The sequence below is a fragment of the Heterodontus francisci genome, chromosome 7, assembly GCF_036365525.1.
Source record: "Heterodontus francisci isolate sHetFra1 chromosome 7, sHetFra1.hap1, whole genome shotgun sequence".
Taxonomy (NCBI): Eukaryota; Metazoa; Chordata; class Chondrichthyes; order Heterodontiformes; family Heterodontidae; genus Heterodontus; species Heterodontus francisci.
In genome coordinates, this window is record NC_090377.1 from 71,427,714 (window position 1) to 71,442,409 (window position 14,696).

The window sequence follows — 14,696 nt, forward strand, 5'->3', positions numbered from 1 at the left end:
ACCTGAGCCCAACCCGGCCCAAGTCCCTCCATTTTCCCCCCGAGCCCGACCACCGCAATGTTCCCTTCACTTACCTTCTGACTCCCAATCTGCTGGAGGCTGCAGCATGAGCATGATGATGTCAAGGAGATGTTCACACGCTCACTGCGCAGACTCAGGGTTTCCTTGCTTGACGTCCCAGAACTCACAGCTCAGGTAAGTTTTTAATTTTTAACACTTACCTTGCTGTGTGTGTCTGACCAGAGTCGGCCCGACCTGACCTGAGCCCAAAGGCTGGACCCAGAAGAGCGGCCTGACCCAACCCGAACCCGTCACGTTGTTGGATCCCGTCGGATTTGGGTTCGCGTAGCAGGCCTTTACCTCCTGGGGGTGTGTACTGTGCGCCAGCCGCTTCTGGCACGTACATCAGCTTGAGGACGGGCACTCACACTGTCCTTACGTGCACCAGTAGCAACAGAAATGGGAAGATCATGATGTCACACAGCCATACTGAATTTGGACCACGCAGGTCCATTGAACAAATTTGCATGTCACTCAACAATGATCAGGCATTCAGTTGCAAGAAGAGTCCTGCACCAGCACTAATTAAAGGGCCAGTCAACAAGTTGAAAGTGAAGTGCTTTTGACTTACTTCTTTTGGCAAAACATTATGTCTGGAAAGAAGAAAGAGAATTCTTTGTTTCCCTGATGGAGTCTTACAAATTTTCTGGAAGGAAGTGAAATAGAGGAAGAGGAGCTCTCTGGTAGTGAGCACCCCAGGAAGCGCAACCTGATAGAATGGGAAGAGGTGTACACCAGTTAGAATGATATGAACAGCATCCTGCTTCCTTGAAGACAATGCAGGAAGAACTTAATTGATCGTGCCAGGTCAGCTAAGATAGGAGAAAATATGTTTAGTATGCAGCTGGGTGCACTTTGAATCACTACCCTTCAACTGGAAGTGTTCCATCACTAGCATCCTTGTGTGCATTCAATCCAAATGATTCCTACTACCTAATGTAGCTGCTTGGTGCATGTACATGTCCATGATGGCTTACATGCTTGGGAATCACTCTGTCATCATTACACTTTTCACTGGTTGCAGTAGAAGACAAAGTGAAAGACTATTGCCAGGATCCCTCAAACCCCTAGGAAGCCCTGGAAATCCTTGGCCATAGAGGGTGCCGGAGATGAGGCAGTGGAAAGACTGTCATCAAGTTAGGGTTTGTGGTAACCTTCTGCTACTTTACCTTCTCATCTTATTCTCTCACTTACTGACCACACAGCATATACTTAAGCCCTTTGCCCTGTCACTCTTTCCATTGAAAGCCATGAAAATAAGAAGAAAATATAAGAAATAGGAGCAGGAGTAGGCCATTCAGCCCCTTGACCCTGCTCCACCATTTAATAAGATCATGGCTGATCTGACTGTGGCCTTAACTCCACTTTTCTACCTGCCCCTCATAACCATTGACTCCCTTGTAGATCAAAAATCTGTCTAACTCAACCTTTTTTAGAGAAGGTGACTGAAGCAATGGTTAAAGTTGGATTTTGTGGAAGCTTTTGAAAGAGGTGAGGGGGATAGCAAGGCTTTAAGGAAAGTCTAGTAGAGTGCAGATTCAGGATGGTTGAAAGTTCAATGACCATTGATGGAGCAGGGAGAATATAGATGCTATGGAGGTCAGATTGGGAAGGGTAGAGTACATGCAATAGGACTAGAGGATGTTGCAGAGCAGGGATATGAAAAGCTATTGACAGACTTCTAGATAATTGCAGGGATTTTTAGATTTGTTGTATTAAAGCTAATTGAAGTTTTTGAGGATATGAAGATAAGAGGCATGGGACTTATTGAGGGATACAAGCAGTGGAATTTTGGGTAAGTTGCAGTTGATGAAGGGATTAACTTGGGAAGCTGATGAAGACAGCATTGGATGAATCAAGCCGAAATTAACAAAAGCATACATAAGGGTTTCAGTGGTGGTTGGAGTATGGTAAAGGCAAAGTTGGGTAATGGTGCTGAGTTGAGGATTTGAAGTTAAACTCAGAGTTAAACAGAACACACAGACTTCATCTTTGGGTGCAAACTGAGCATGTAGTCAGGGGAAAGGATGGAAGAAGGGGCTAGAATGGAGAGTTTGTTCAAAACTGAACAGGACAGTTTCCGACTTCATTGAAATTGTTGCTGATCCATGACGATTTTGGCTAAGCAGTCAGGCAGCACAGTGGTGTTTGTGGACCCAATGGTGGTGGAGATATAGCACTGGATGTCATCAACATGGATGTGAAATCTGACCCTATGGCTTTCAGTGATGTCATTGAGCAGCAGCATGTACACAAAGCTGGAACCTTGAGGCACATTCAAAATCTAGAGTTGTCCTTGCCCTTCAAGATAATCCTAGGGAAGGATTTAGACACAGCATTCTCCAGGGTGAACCAGCCAGAGCCACATTAGATTCAAGGATGCAATGTTGGGGAATTGTACCAGTGGTGAAATATAGTGAAGGACTTGTGGGGGATTATTTGTTTAATTCTTTCACGGGATGTCAGCGTTGCTGGCTAGGCCAGCATTTATTGCTGATTGCTAATTGCCCTTGAGAAGGTGGTGATGAGCCACCTTCCTGAACCACTGCAGTTCATGTGGTATAGGTACACCAACAGTGCTGTTAGGAAGGAATGCCAGGGTTTTGACCCAGTGATAGCGAAGGAACGGCAATATAGCTCCAAGTCTGAGGTGTGGCTTGGAAGTGAACTTGGTGGTGTTTCCATTCATCTGCTGCCCTTGTCCTTTTAGGTGGTAGAGGCCGTGGGTTTGGTAGGTGCTGTCTTAAGAGCCTTGCTGCGTTGCTGCAGGGCATCTTGTAGATGGTACACATTGCTGCCACTGTGCGTTGGTAGTGGAGGGAGTGAATGGTGGATGGGGTGCCAATCAAGCGGGCTGCTTTGTCCTGGATGGTGTCGAGCTTCTTGAGTGTTGTTGGAGCTGCACCCATCCAAGTGGAGAGTATTCCATCACACTCCTGACTTGTGCCTTGTGGATGATGAACAGGCTTTGGGGAATCAGGAGATGAGTTACGCACCGTGACTTCCCAGCCTCTGAACTGCTCTTGTAGCCACAGTACTTATATGGCTGGTCCAGTTCAGTTTCTGGTCAATGGTAACCCCCAGAATGATGATAGTGGGGGATTCAGTGATGGTAATGCCATTGAATGTCAAGGGTAGATGGTTGGATTCTCTCTTGTTTAAGATAGTCATTTCCTGGCACTTGTGTGGTGCGAATGCAACTGGCCACTTATCAGCCCCAGCCTGAATGTTGTCCAGGTCTTGCTGCATATGGACGTGGACTGCTTCAATATCTGAGGGTGAACGCATTGAAGTGAGAGGCAAAGGAGCTGTTGAGCAGGTCAGTAGTAGGAGCAGTGTGATGGCAAGTAGAGGGCCAGATGGGAGGAAGTTGGGGGTTGGAGAGGATGTTCGAGGGGGAGCTGCTGTTATGAGGGAGAATGAGTGAAATGTTTATTTCGGTGGGCTGGCCTCACCTCAATGAGGGGGAAGGGGTCACTGTCTGTGAGCCAGATATCAGTAAGCCCCAGGATGTCAATAAACTTAGTTAGGAAGACGTCATGGATAATGAGAATCTTATTTGTAAGGAAGTGGATATTCTGAAAGCTGGTTGGAAGACCTGTGGTGGTGGTTGGAATGGGTAGTGGCAGGTACGGCTTTAGGATCATTCAATCCATGCAATTGTATGGAGCCCTGAGCGGATCCAGGGAAAGGACACCTAGACAATGGTAATAGCTGATTCCAGAATGTCCAACCTCTTTCCCGCTATCACATTTAGTTATGCAGTGCAGTGGAAAAAAAGGTTTGTAACAAATGATTTGACAATGACAGCACGTTATTTTACCTGGTGAGAGGAGAGAGGCAAGAGGAAAGTACAGGAGTTGCAGCTCTCCTCTAATAAGAGTTGTAGTCTGGTGTACATGTGTCATCCTGCAACAGGCTTCACCCTCAACACTTGGCTTCTCACTCAGCTCACCCTGGTAGGCTGCATTTTCCACCATGCTGCCAAACTCTCCTTCCTTCCAACCTATGCTCCTCTTCTTGCTCTTCTATAACGGTGTAGTACAGTGAAATACCCAGGAGAAATCCATACCTGCTCCTGAGTTGCCCTAACTGCAGCAAGAAACTGGGGTCCAAAAATCCTTGCAAGGTTTGACAGCAAGCAGTGAAAACCAAGTGCAGGTCAAAGTAGAAACAAAAAGCAAAAAATGGGTTGAAAAACATTTCCAACAAGTTAGTAAGTAAAGTTTGCAGACTTTTTAAAGCTCACAGACTCCTTTCTACCTTCACCAGGTGACATAGGCAGCTACTGCATCTCATGTATTTTTGGATCTAACTTGCCCAGAGTCCAATAGAGGGGTAAATCAAGGTAACTCACATCTACACTGGTACCGCTGGATAACAGGCGACTGAATACAAATGAGCCCAGCAGGCCTGCACAAGAGATTGTGACACAAGAAAAGATTCATGGAATTTGGGGGTAATATATTGGCATGGATTGAGGATACTTAATGGACAAAAAGAGTCGGTGTAAACGGGTCATTTTTAAAAAATTCATTCATGAGATGTGGGCATCGCTGGCTATTCTAGCATTTATTGCTCATCCGTAATTGCCCTTGAGATGCTCTGCATGCCTACAAGAGGAAGCTGGATCAGTTTCTGATTGGACAGAGATTGTCTCATAAAAAAGGTCTTTTTGGTAACACTTGGTCCATGTGATCTTCTGGGCTGACTTTGATTGCCTGAGAGGGAGGTCAGTGAGGAATTTTACAGAGTAAAATTCTTGAACCGCTGCAGTCCATGTGGGGTAGGTACACCCATAGTGCTATTAGGAAGGGAGTTCCAGGATTTTGACCCAGCGACAGTGAAGCGATATAGTTCCAAGTCAGGATGGTCTTAATTCTGAGTTTTTGTGCTAAAAAAACCATTCCAGTGTAACTAACAAAAATGGAGAGGAAATTCACCTCCCTATAACAAATATGATTACAAACATACAGAATTGGTGGGCAAAGACTAGTTGTCCAACAAGCCTGCCCCACACCATGAGGGCCAGTTCATCATGGCTAAACACTTCTTTCCTCCCCCTAGCTTCCACCCACCCTGCAGCCACAGGAGAGATGGAAAAACCCAGGACCAATAGGGAAAAAAATACTCTGTAAAATTCCTCACTGACCTCCCTCTCAGGCAATCAAAGCCAGCCCAGAAGATCACATGGACCAAGTGTTACCAAAAAGACCTTTTTTATGAGACAATCTCTGTCCAATCAGAAACTGATCCAGCTTCCTCTTGTAGGCATGCAGAGCATCAGCACTCACAATACCACCTGTTAATATGTTCCAGAGGCTCACAATTCTCTGGGAAAAGAAGAACCACCGAACATCCAGTCTATTCCCACACTTAGAATGTTTAAAGTGCCCCTGGTCCTCCCCAATCTGTTAAATTGCAACAATCGATCAGTATTGGTATTGTCACTGGACTAGTAAACCAGAGACCCAGGGTATTACTCTCGGGATATGGGTTCGATCCCACCACAGCAGAAGGTGGAATTTAAATTCAATAAATAAATTAAAAAATCTGGAATTAAAAAGCTAGTCTAATGATAGCCACGAAACCATTGTCGAATGTTGTAAAAACCCATCTGGTTAACTAATGTCCTTTAGGGAAGGAAATCTGCTGTCCTTACCTGGTGTGGCCTACATGTGACTCCAGACCCACAGCAATGTGGCTGACTCTTACATGCCCTCTGAAATGGCCTAGCAAGCCACTCAGTTGTATCTAACCGGTACGAAGTCAGTAAAAAAGGAATGAAACCGGACGGACCACCAGGCATCGGCCTTGGCACCGGAAACAACTACGGCAAACCCAGCCCTGTCGACCCTGCAAAGTCCTCCTTACTAACATCTGCAGGCTTGTGCCAAAGTTAGGAGAGCTGTCTCACAGACTAGTCAAGCCTGACATAGTAATATTCATGGAATCATAGCTTCCAGACAATGTCCCAGACACTGCCATCACTATCCCTGGGTATGTCCTGCCTCACCGGCAGGACAGACCTAGCAGAGGTGGTGGCACAGTGGTATACAGTAGGGAGGGTGTTGCCCTGGGAGTACTCAACATCGACTCCGGGCCCCATGAAGTCTCATGACATCAGGCCAAACATGGGCAAGGAAACCTCCTGCTGATTACTACCTACCTCCCTCAGCTGATGAGTCATGTTGAACACGCCTTGGAGGAAGCATTGAGGGTGGCAAGGGCGCAGAATGTACTCTGGATGGGGGACTTCAATGTCCATTACCAAGAGTGGCTCGGTAGCACCACTACTGACCGAGCTGGCCGAGTCCTAAAGGTAATAGCTGCTAGACTGGGTCTGTGGCAGGTGGTGAGGGAACCAACAGGAGGGAAAAACATACTTGACCTCGTCCTCACCAATCTGCCTACCGCAGATGCATCTGTCCATGACAGTATTGATAGGTGTGACCACCGCACAGTCCTTGTGGAGACGAAGTCCCGCCTTCACATTGAGGATACCGTCCATCGTGTTGTGTGGCACTATCACCGTGCTAAATGGGATAGATTTCGAACACATCTAGCAATGCATAACTGGGCATCCATGAGGTGCTGTGGGCCATCAGCAGCAGCAGAATTGTACTGAACCACAATCAGTGACCTCATGGCCCGGCATATCCCCCACGCTATCATTACCATCAAGCCAGGAGAACAACCCTGGTTCAATGAGGAGTGCAGAAGGGCATGCCAGGAGCAACACCAGGTATACCTCAAAATGAGGTGTCAACCTGGTGAAGCTACAATGGAGCACTACTTGCGTGCCAAACTGCGTAAGCAGCATGTGATAGACTGAGCTAAGCAATCCCACAACCAACGGATCAGATCTAAGGTCTCTAGTCCTGTCACATTCAGCCGTGAATGGTAGTGGACAATTAAACAACTAACTGGAGGAGGTGGCTCCACAAATATCCCCATCCTCAATGATGGGGGAGCCCAGCACATCAGCATTTACAACAATCTTCAGCCAGAAGTGCCGAGTTGATGATCCATCTCTGCCTCCTCCTCAAGTCCACAGCATCGCAGATGCCAGACTTCAGCCAATTCGATTCACTCCGTGTGATATCAAGAAACGACTGAAGGCACTGGATACTGCAAAGGCTAGGGCCCTGACAACATTCCGGCAATAGTACTGAAGACCTGTGCTCCAGAATTTGCCACGCCCCTAGCCAAGCTGTTCCAGTACAGCTACAATCTACCCAGCAACGTGGAAAATTGCCCAGCTGTGTCCTGTACACAAAAAGCAGGACAAGTCCAACCCGGCCAATTACTACCTCATCAATCTACTCTTGATCATCAGTAAAGTGATGGAAGGTGTCATCAACAGTGCTATCAAGCGGCAATTGCTGAGCAATAACCTGCTCAATGATGCTCAGTTGGGTTCCGCCAGGGCCGCTCAGCTCCTGATCTCATTACAGCCTTCGTTCAAACTTGGACAAAAGAGCTGAACACAAGAGGTGAGGTGAGTGACTGCCCTTGACATCAAGGCAGCATTTGACCGAGTTTGGCATCAAGGATCCCTAGCAAAACTGAGGTCAATGGGAATCAGGGGGAAAGCTCTCCGCTGGTTGGAGTCATACCTAGCACAAAGGACGATGGTTGTGGTTGTTGGCGGTCAATCTTCTGAGCTCCAGGACATCAATGCAGGAGTTCCTCAGGGTAGTGTCCTAGGCCTAACCATCTTCAGCTGTCTCATCAATGACCTTCCTTCAATCACTAGGTCAGAAGTGGGGACGTTTGCTGATGATTGCATAATGTTCAGCACCAATCCTGACTCCTCAGATACTGAAGCAGTCCATGTAAAAATGCAGCAAGACCTGGACAATATCCAGGCTTGGGCTGATAAGTGGCAAGTAACATTCACGCCACACAAGTGCCAGGCAATGACCATCTCCAACAAGAGAGAATCTAACCATCTCCCCTTGTCATTCAATGACATTACCATCGCTGAATCCCCCACTATCGACATCCTAGGGGCTACCATTGACCAGAAACTGCAGTATCCATATAAATACCGTGGCTACAAGAGCAGGTCAGAGGCGAGGAATCCTGCGGCGAGTAACTCATCTTCTGACTCCCCAAAGCCTGTTCACCATCTACTAGGCACAAGTCAGGAGTGTGATGGAATACTGTCCACTTGCCTGGATGGGTGCAGCTTCAACAACACTCAAGAAGCACGACACCATCCAGGACAAAGCAGCCCGCTTGATTGGCACCCCATCCACCACCTTCAACATTCACTCCCTCCACCACCGACGCACAGTGGCAGCAGTGTGTACCATCTACAAGATGCACTGCAGCAACGCACCAAGGCTCCTTAGACAGCACCTTCCAAACCCAAGACCTCTACCAACTAGAAGGACAAGGGCAGTAAATGCATGGGAACACCACCACCTGCAAGTTCCCCTTCAAGTCACACACCATCCTGACTTGGAACTATATCGCCGTTCCTTCACTGTCGCTGGGTCAAAATCCTGGAACTCCCTTCCTAACAGCACTGTGGGTGTACCTACCTTACATGGACTGCAGTAGTTCAAGAAGGCAGCTCACCACCACCTTCTCAAGGGCAATTAGGGATGGGCAATAAATGCTGTCCTAGGCAGTGACACCCACATCCCATGAAAGAATAAAAAAAAGTAGGAACACAATGCAACCCTTTAATTATTTTATAATTTCCATCAAGTCACTTGTAGGTTTACAATGCTCTAAAGTAAATGGACCAAGGTTCTTGAGCCTATCTGAGTAGCTGAGATTCTTTAAGCTAGGAATTATTATTGTAGCTCTCTTCTGGACCTTTTCCAAGGTCAGTATATCATCCACCATGCGGGGGTATCAAAACTGGGCACAGTACTCTAGGTGCAGTCTGACCAGCAACCTATGTGGTGTCAAAATGGTGTCCTTTGATTTATATTGAACGGCACTTTCCAACTTCTCTGAATAGCTAAGCACAACTAAAGATATCACTGGAACTCTGGAGAAATATTTGGCTGTAATATATTACTGTAAATGTATGTTGTTCATTTTTCAGGCATATGTTGAGAACAAGAACATTATTAAAGCCCTAGAAAAGCAAAAAGAAGAAATGCAAGATGAAGATATCAGATTATTTGTTTCAGCAAAACGAAAAATGTTAATGCTTGCAAAGAAAAGACAAGCAGAAGTAGATAAGTAAGCAATATACCCTCTAATTTTTTTAAGTAGTGCAGAGGCGATTTGTTGAAATGCGTGGATCCATTAAATTTTTTTGTGCAGCCACACATGCACAATAATTTAAAAGGGCCAACTTGTGCACAGCAGTGTGGGCACCTCTGGGTTGCTGCACAGCTTAGCAGGAACATTGCAAGTAAGTGAAAAGAACCTAGGAGATTTGTACTGAAGATTTGTACAGAGTGAAAGTGCACTGAATGCATTCCATTTTCTATTTTTTTTTTAACATATTGTATTGGGACCTGTGCAAAGTTCCATGAGCGGGGTGCTTTTTCTCCTCCTTCCTTGTGAGGAAATTGCACCACTCTAAAGCTCTGAACCATAATGGAAAGTAGTCAAATAGGAGCAAAATACTGTGGATGTTGGAACTCTGAAATGAGAACAAAAAGTGCATCTGTGTAAAGAGAAACAGTGTTAACATTTCAGGTCTGTGGCCCTTCATCAGAACTGGCAAAAGTTAGAAATGTAACAGTCTATCAGCAAGTGAAAAGAGGGATGGGAAGAACAAGAGGGAAAGTCAGTGATAGGATGGAGGGGAGAGAGATTAAATAACAGAGTTGTCATGGGACAGAATGCAACATGTGGGCATGAGAGCAGGGTGGTGAGTTAAAATGGCAAGCAACCGGAAGCTTGGAATCATGCTTGCAGACTGAGCGGAGGTGTTCTGCAAAGCAGTCACCTAATCTGCATTTGGTCTCCCCAGTGTAGATGAGACCGCATTGTGAGCGGCGAATACAGTATACTAAATTGAAAGAAATACAAGTAAATCACTGCTTCACCTGGAAGGAGTGTTTGGGGCCTTGGATGGTGAGGAGAGAGGAGATAAAAGGGCAGGAGGTACACCTCCTGCGATTGCATGGGTAGCTGCCGCGGGAAGGGGATGAGGTGTCGGCAGTGATGGAGGAGTGGAGCAGGGCGTCGCACAGGGAATGGTCCCTTCAGAATGCTGACCAGGGGAGGGGAGGGGAAGATGTGTTTGGTGGTAGCATCACGCAGAAGGTGGTGGAAATGGCGGAGGATGATACTTTGGATGGGGAGGCTGTTGGGGTGGCAAGTGAGGACAAGGGGAACCTAGTCGCGGTTCTGGGAGGGTGGGGAAGGGGTAAGGGCAGAGGTACGGGAAATGGGTTGGACACAGTCAAGGGCAGAGCAGTGGCAAATGGAACTTAACCCTGAGAAGTGTGAGGTGATGCATTTTGGGAGGACTAACAAGGCAAGGGAATATACAATGGGTGGTAGGACCCTGGGGAGTACAGAGGGTCAGATGGACCTTGGTGTACTTGTCCATAGATCACAGAAGGCAGCAGCACAAGTAGATAAGGTGGTTAGGAAGGCATATGGGATACTTGCCTTTATTCGCCGAGGTATAGAATATAAGAACAGAGAGGTTATGATGGAACTGTATAAAACACTGGTTAGGCCACAGCTGGAGTACTGTGTACAGTTCTGGTCGCCACGCTATAGGAAGGATGTGATTGCATTGGAGAGGGTGCAGAGGAGATTCACCAGGATGTTGCCTGGGCTGGAGCATTTCAGCTATGAAGAGAGACTGGATAGGCTAGGGTTGTTTTACTTAGAGCAGAGAAGGCTGAGGGGAGACCTGATAGAAATATACAAAATTATGAGGGGCATAGATAGGGTAGATAGGAAGAAACTTTTTACCTTAGTGAAGGTGTCGATAACCAGAGGACATAGATTTAAGGTAAGGGGCAGGAGATTTAGAGGAGATTTGAGGAAAAAACTTTTTCACCCAGAGGGTGGTTGGAATTTGGAACACACTGCCTGAAGGGGTGGTAGAGGCAGGAGCCCTCAAAACATTTAAGAAGTATTTAAGCATACAAAGCTACGGGCCAAGTGCTGGAAAATGGGATTAGAATAGATAGGCTTGATGGCTGGCGTGGACACGGTGGGCCGAAGGGCCTGTTTCTGTGCTGTATAACTATGACTCTAATTACAGTGTGGGGGAATCCTCGGTTGAGGAAAAAGGAAGACATATCAGAAGCGCTGTTGTGGAAGGTTGCATCATCAGAACAGATGCGTCAGAGATGGAGAAACTGGGAGAATGGAATGGATCCTTACAGGAGGCAGGGTGTGAGGAAGTGTAATCAAGATAGCTGTGGGAGTCGTTGGGCTAATAATAAATGATAGTGGACAGCCTATCCCCAGAGATGGAGACAGAGAAGTCAAGGAAGGGAAGGGAAGTGTTGGGGATGGACCATGTGAAGGTGATGCAAGGGTGGAAATCGGAAGCAAAGTTGATGAAATTTTCCAGTTCACGCACCCATACAGTCATCAATATAGCGGAAAAGAGTTAGGGAAGGGGGCCTGAGTAGGACTGGAACAAGGAATGTTCGGCATACCCCACAAAAACCCATGCATAACTAGGACCCATGTGGGTATCCATAGAAACACCTTTTATTTGGAGGAAGTGAGTGGAGTTGAAAGAGAAGTTGTTCAATGTGAGAACAAGTTCAGCCAGGCGAAGGAGGGTGGTGGTGGATGGGGACTGGTTGGGCCTCTGTTGAAGGAAGAAGCGGACAGCCCTCAGACCATCCTAGTCGGGAATGGAGAAGACCATAGTGAAGAGGAGGTGGTTGGGGCCAGGAAACTGGAAACTGATGTAGGGCTTCAGAAGAGTCACGGATGTAGATGGGAAGAGACTGGACAAGGGGAAAAAAATAGAATCAAGATAGGAGGAAATAAGTTCAGTGCAACAGGGACAGGCTGAAACGATGGGTCTACCAGGACAGTCCTGTTTGTGGATTTTGGGAAGGAGATAGAAGCAGGCTGTTCAGGGTTACATTCTCATGGAAACTGTTTTCAGCATCAAATCTCACTATTATTCTCTTTGTGAAGAATGGAATTGAGCAGTAAGCTTTGGGGATAAAGTGAAATTGCTAAACAACATATTAAGTAAAATAAAAAAAAATAAGGTTTCATCCTTCATGTTTTGAATCCACCCAGGATTACAGTTATCTCCGAGAAATATAACATTCCTCGGACTGCTGCTCTTGCCGCACCCTGAGATCCACACTCAGTGCCATGCACCGCCACATGTACACACTGGACCTCTCTCTCCAGAAGCACAGCCTCCCCTTATCTCAAAGCTGTTCTACTCCGCAGTTTCATTTCATCCTTTGTCTTATCCGACGCATTAACAAAAAACTTTTTTTCTTCCTTTCAGATGTTAAAGAATGCAAGCTCCAGCAGCAGATCGGGACTAAAGTCCCTCCAGATCCTTCTTCCCCTTCACTTCCCTCTGACCCCACCCCTTCTGATCTGACCTCTTGCCGTGCATTCACTATAACCTCTGACCTTCCCTTCTCTGACGCTGAACGTTCAGTACTCAGCAAAGGACTCAGTTTTATCCCCTTACGTCCCCACCTCAATGAATTTTGCGCTCAGCATGACGTTGAGCTCTTCTTCCAAAACCTTCGCCTCCGGGCTCACTCCTCTGACCAGGAGTCCTCCCCTCCAACTGCAGACCCATTCACCCGCCTCCAGCATTCTCCCTCCACCTGGACCCCTTCCTCTGGCCTCTTACCTGCTCTTGATCTTTTCATTGAAAACTTTCGGTGAGACATAGGCTGTCTCAATTTCTCTGCCCTCCTCACTCACTCTAACCTGTCCTCCTCTGAACTTGCTGCACTCCGTTCTCTCAGGTCTAACCCCGACATTGCTACAGTTGCTACCCAGGTTAATAGGGCTGTTAAGAAGGCATATGGTGTGTTAGCTTTTATTAGTAGGGGGATCGAGTTTCGGAGCCACGAGGTCATGCTGCAGCTGTACAAAACTCTGGTGAGGCCGCACCTTGAGTATTGCGTGCAGTTCTGATCACCGCATTATAGGAAGGATGTGGAAGCTTTGGAAAGGGTGCAGAGGAGATTTACTAGGATGTTGCCTGGTATGGAAGGAAGGTCTTACGAGGAAAAGCTGAGGGACTTGGGGTTGTTTTCGTTAGAGAGAAGGAGGAGGAGAGGTGACTTAATAGAGACATACAAGATAATCAGAGGGTTAGATAGGGTGGATAGTGAGAGTCTTTTTCCTCGGATGATGATGGCAAACACGAGGGGACATAGCTTTAAGTTGAGGGGTGAAAGATATAGGACAGATGTCAGAGGTAGTTTCTTTACGCAGAGTGTAGTAGGGGCATGGAACGCCCTGCCTGCAACAGTAGTAGACTCGCCAACTTTAAGGGCATTTAAGTGGTCATTGGATAGACATATGGATGAAAATGGAATAGTGTAGGTCAGATGATCGGCGCAACATCGAGGGCCGAAGGGCCTGTACTGCGCTGTAATGTTCTAATCTTCTAATCTAATCTTCTAATTGTCTTCAAACCTGCAGACAAGGGTGGTGCTGTTGTTGTCTGGCGTACTGATCTCTACCTTGCAGAGGCTCAGCGCCAACTCTCAGACACTTCTTCCTATTTCCCCCTGGACCATGACCCCACGACCGAACATCAAGCCACTGTCTACAGGACTGTCACTGACCTCATCTCCTCTGGAGATCTTCCCTCTACAGCTTCCAACCTCATAGTCCCGCAACCCCGGACAGCCCGCTTCTACCTCCTTCCCAAAATTCACAAACAGGACTGTCCCGGCAGATTGTTTCAGCCTGTTCCTGCCCCACTGGATTTATTTCTTCCTATCTTGACACTATCTTTTCTCCCCTGGTCCAGTTCCCATCGACATCCATGACTCTTCTAACGCCTTACGTCATTTTGACAATTTCCAGTTTCCTGGACCCAACCGCCTCCTCTTCACTATGGACGTCCATTCTCTCTACACTTCCATCCCCCACCAGAATGGTTTGAGGGCTCTCTGCTTCTTCCTTGAACAGAAGCCCAAACAGTCCCCATCCACCACCACCCTCCTCCGCTTGGCTGAACATTTTCTCACATTGAACAACTTCTTCTTCAACCCCACTCACTTCCTTCAAGTAAAAGGTGTTGCTGTGGGTACCCGCATGGGTCCTAGTTATGTTTGTCTTTTTGTGGGATATGTCGAACATTCTTTGTTCCAGTCCTACTCAGGCCCCCTCCCCCAACTCTTTTTCCGGTATATTGATGACTGTATCGGTGCCGTTTCCTGCTCCCGCCCTGAACTGGAAAACTTTATCAACTTTGCTTTTAATTTCCACCCTTCTCTCACCTTCACATGGTCCATCTCTGACACTTCCCTTCCCTTCCTCGACTTCTCTGTCTCTGCCTCTGGGAATAAGCTGTCTACTAATATTCATTATAAGCCCACCGACTCCCACAGCTACCTCGACTACAATACTTCACACCCTGCCTCCTCTGTAAGGATTCCATTCCATTCTCCCAGTTTCTCCGTCTCCGACATATCTGCTCTGATGATGCTACCTTCCACGACAGCGCTTCTGATATG

General features: G+C 47.0%; 1 protein-coding gene across 3 annotated transcripts in view; it reads left to right on the top strand.

Moving 5' to 3' along the window:
- The window catches only part of cfap210 (cilia and flagella associated protein 210), a 113,935-nt gene that overhangs the window by 86,424 nt on the left and 12,815 nt on the right, over nt 1-14,696 (top strand). For all 3 annotated transcript variants that reach the window (XM_068034561.1, XM_068034562.1, XM_068034563.1), the window contains one exon: nt 9,128-9,267. In XM_068034561.1, coding sequence (XP_067890662.1) covers nt 9,128-9,267 — 140 coding nt within the window. The remainder of the gene's footprint in view (nt 1-9,127; nt 9,268-14,696) is intronic.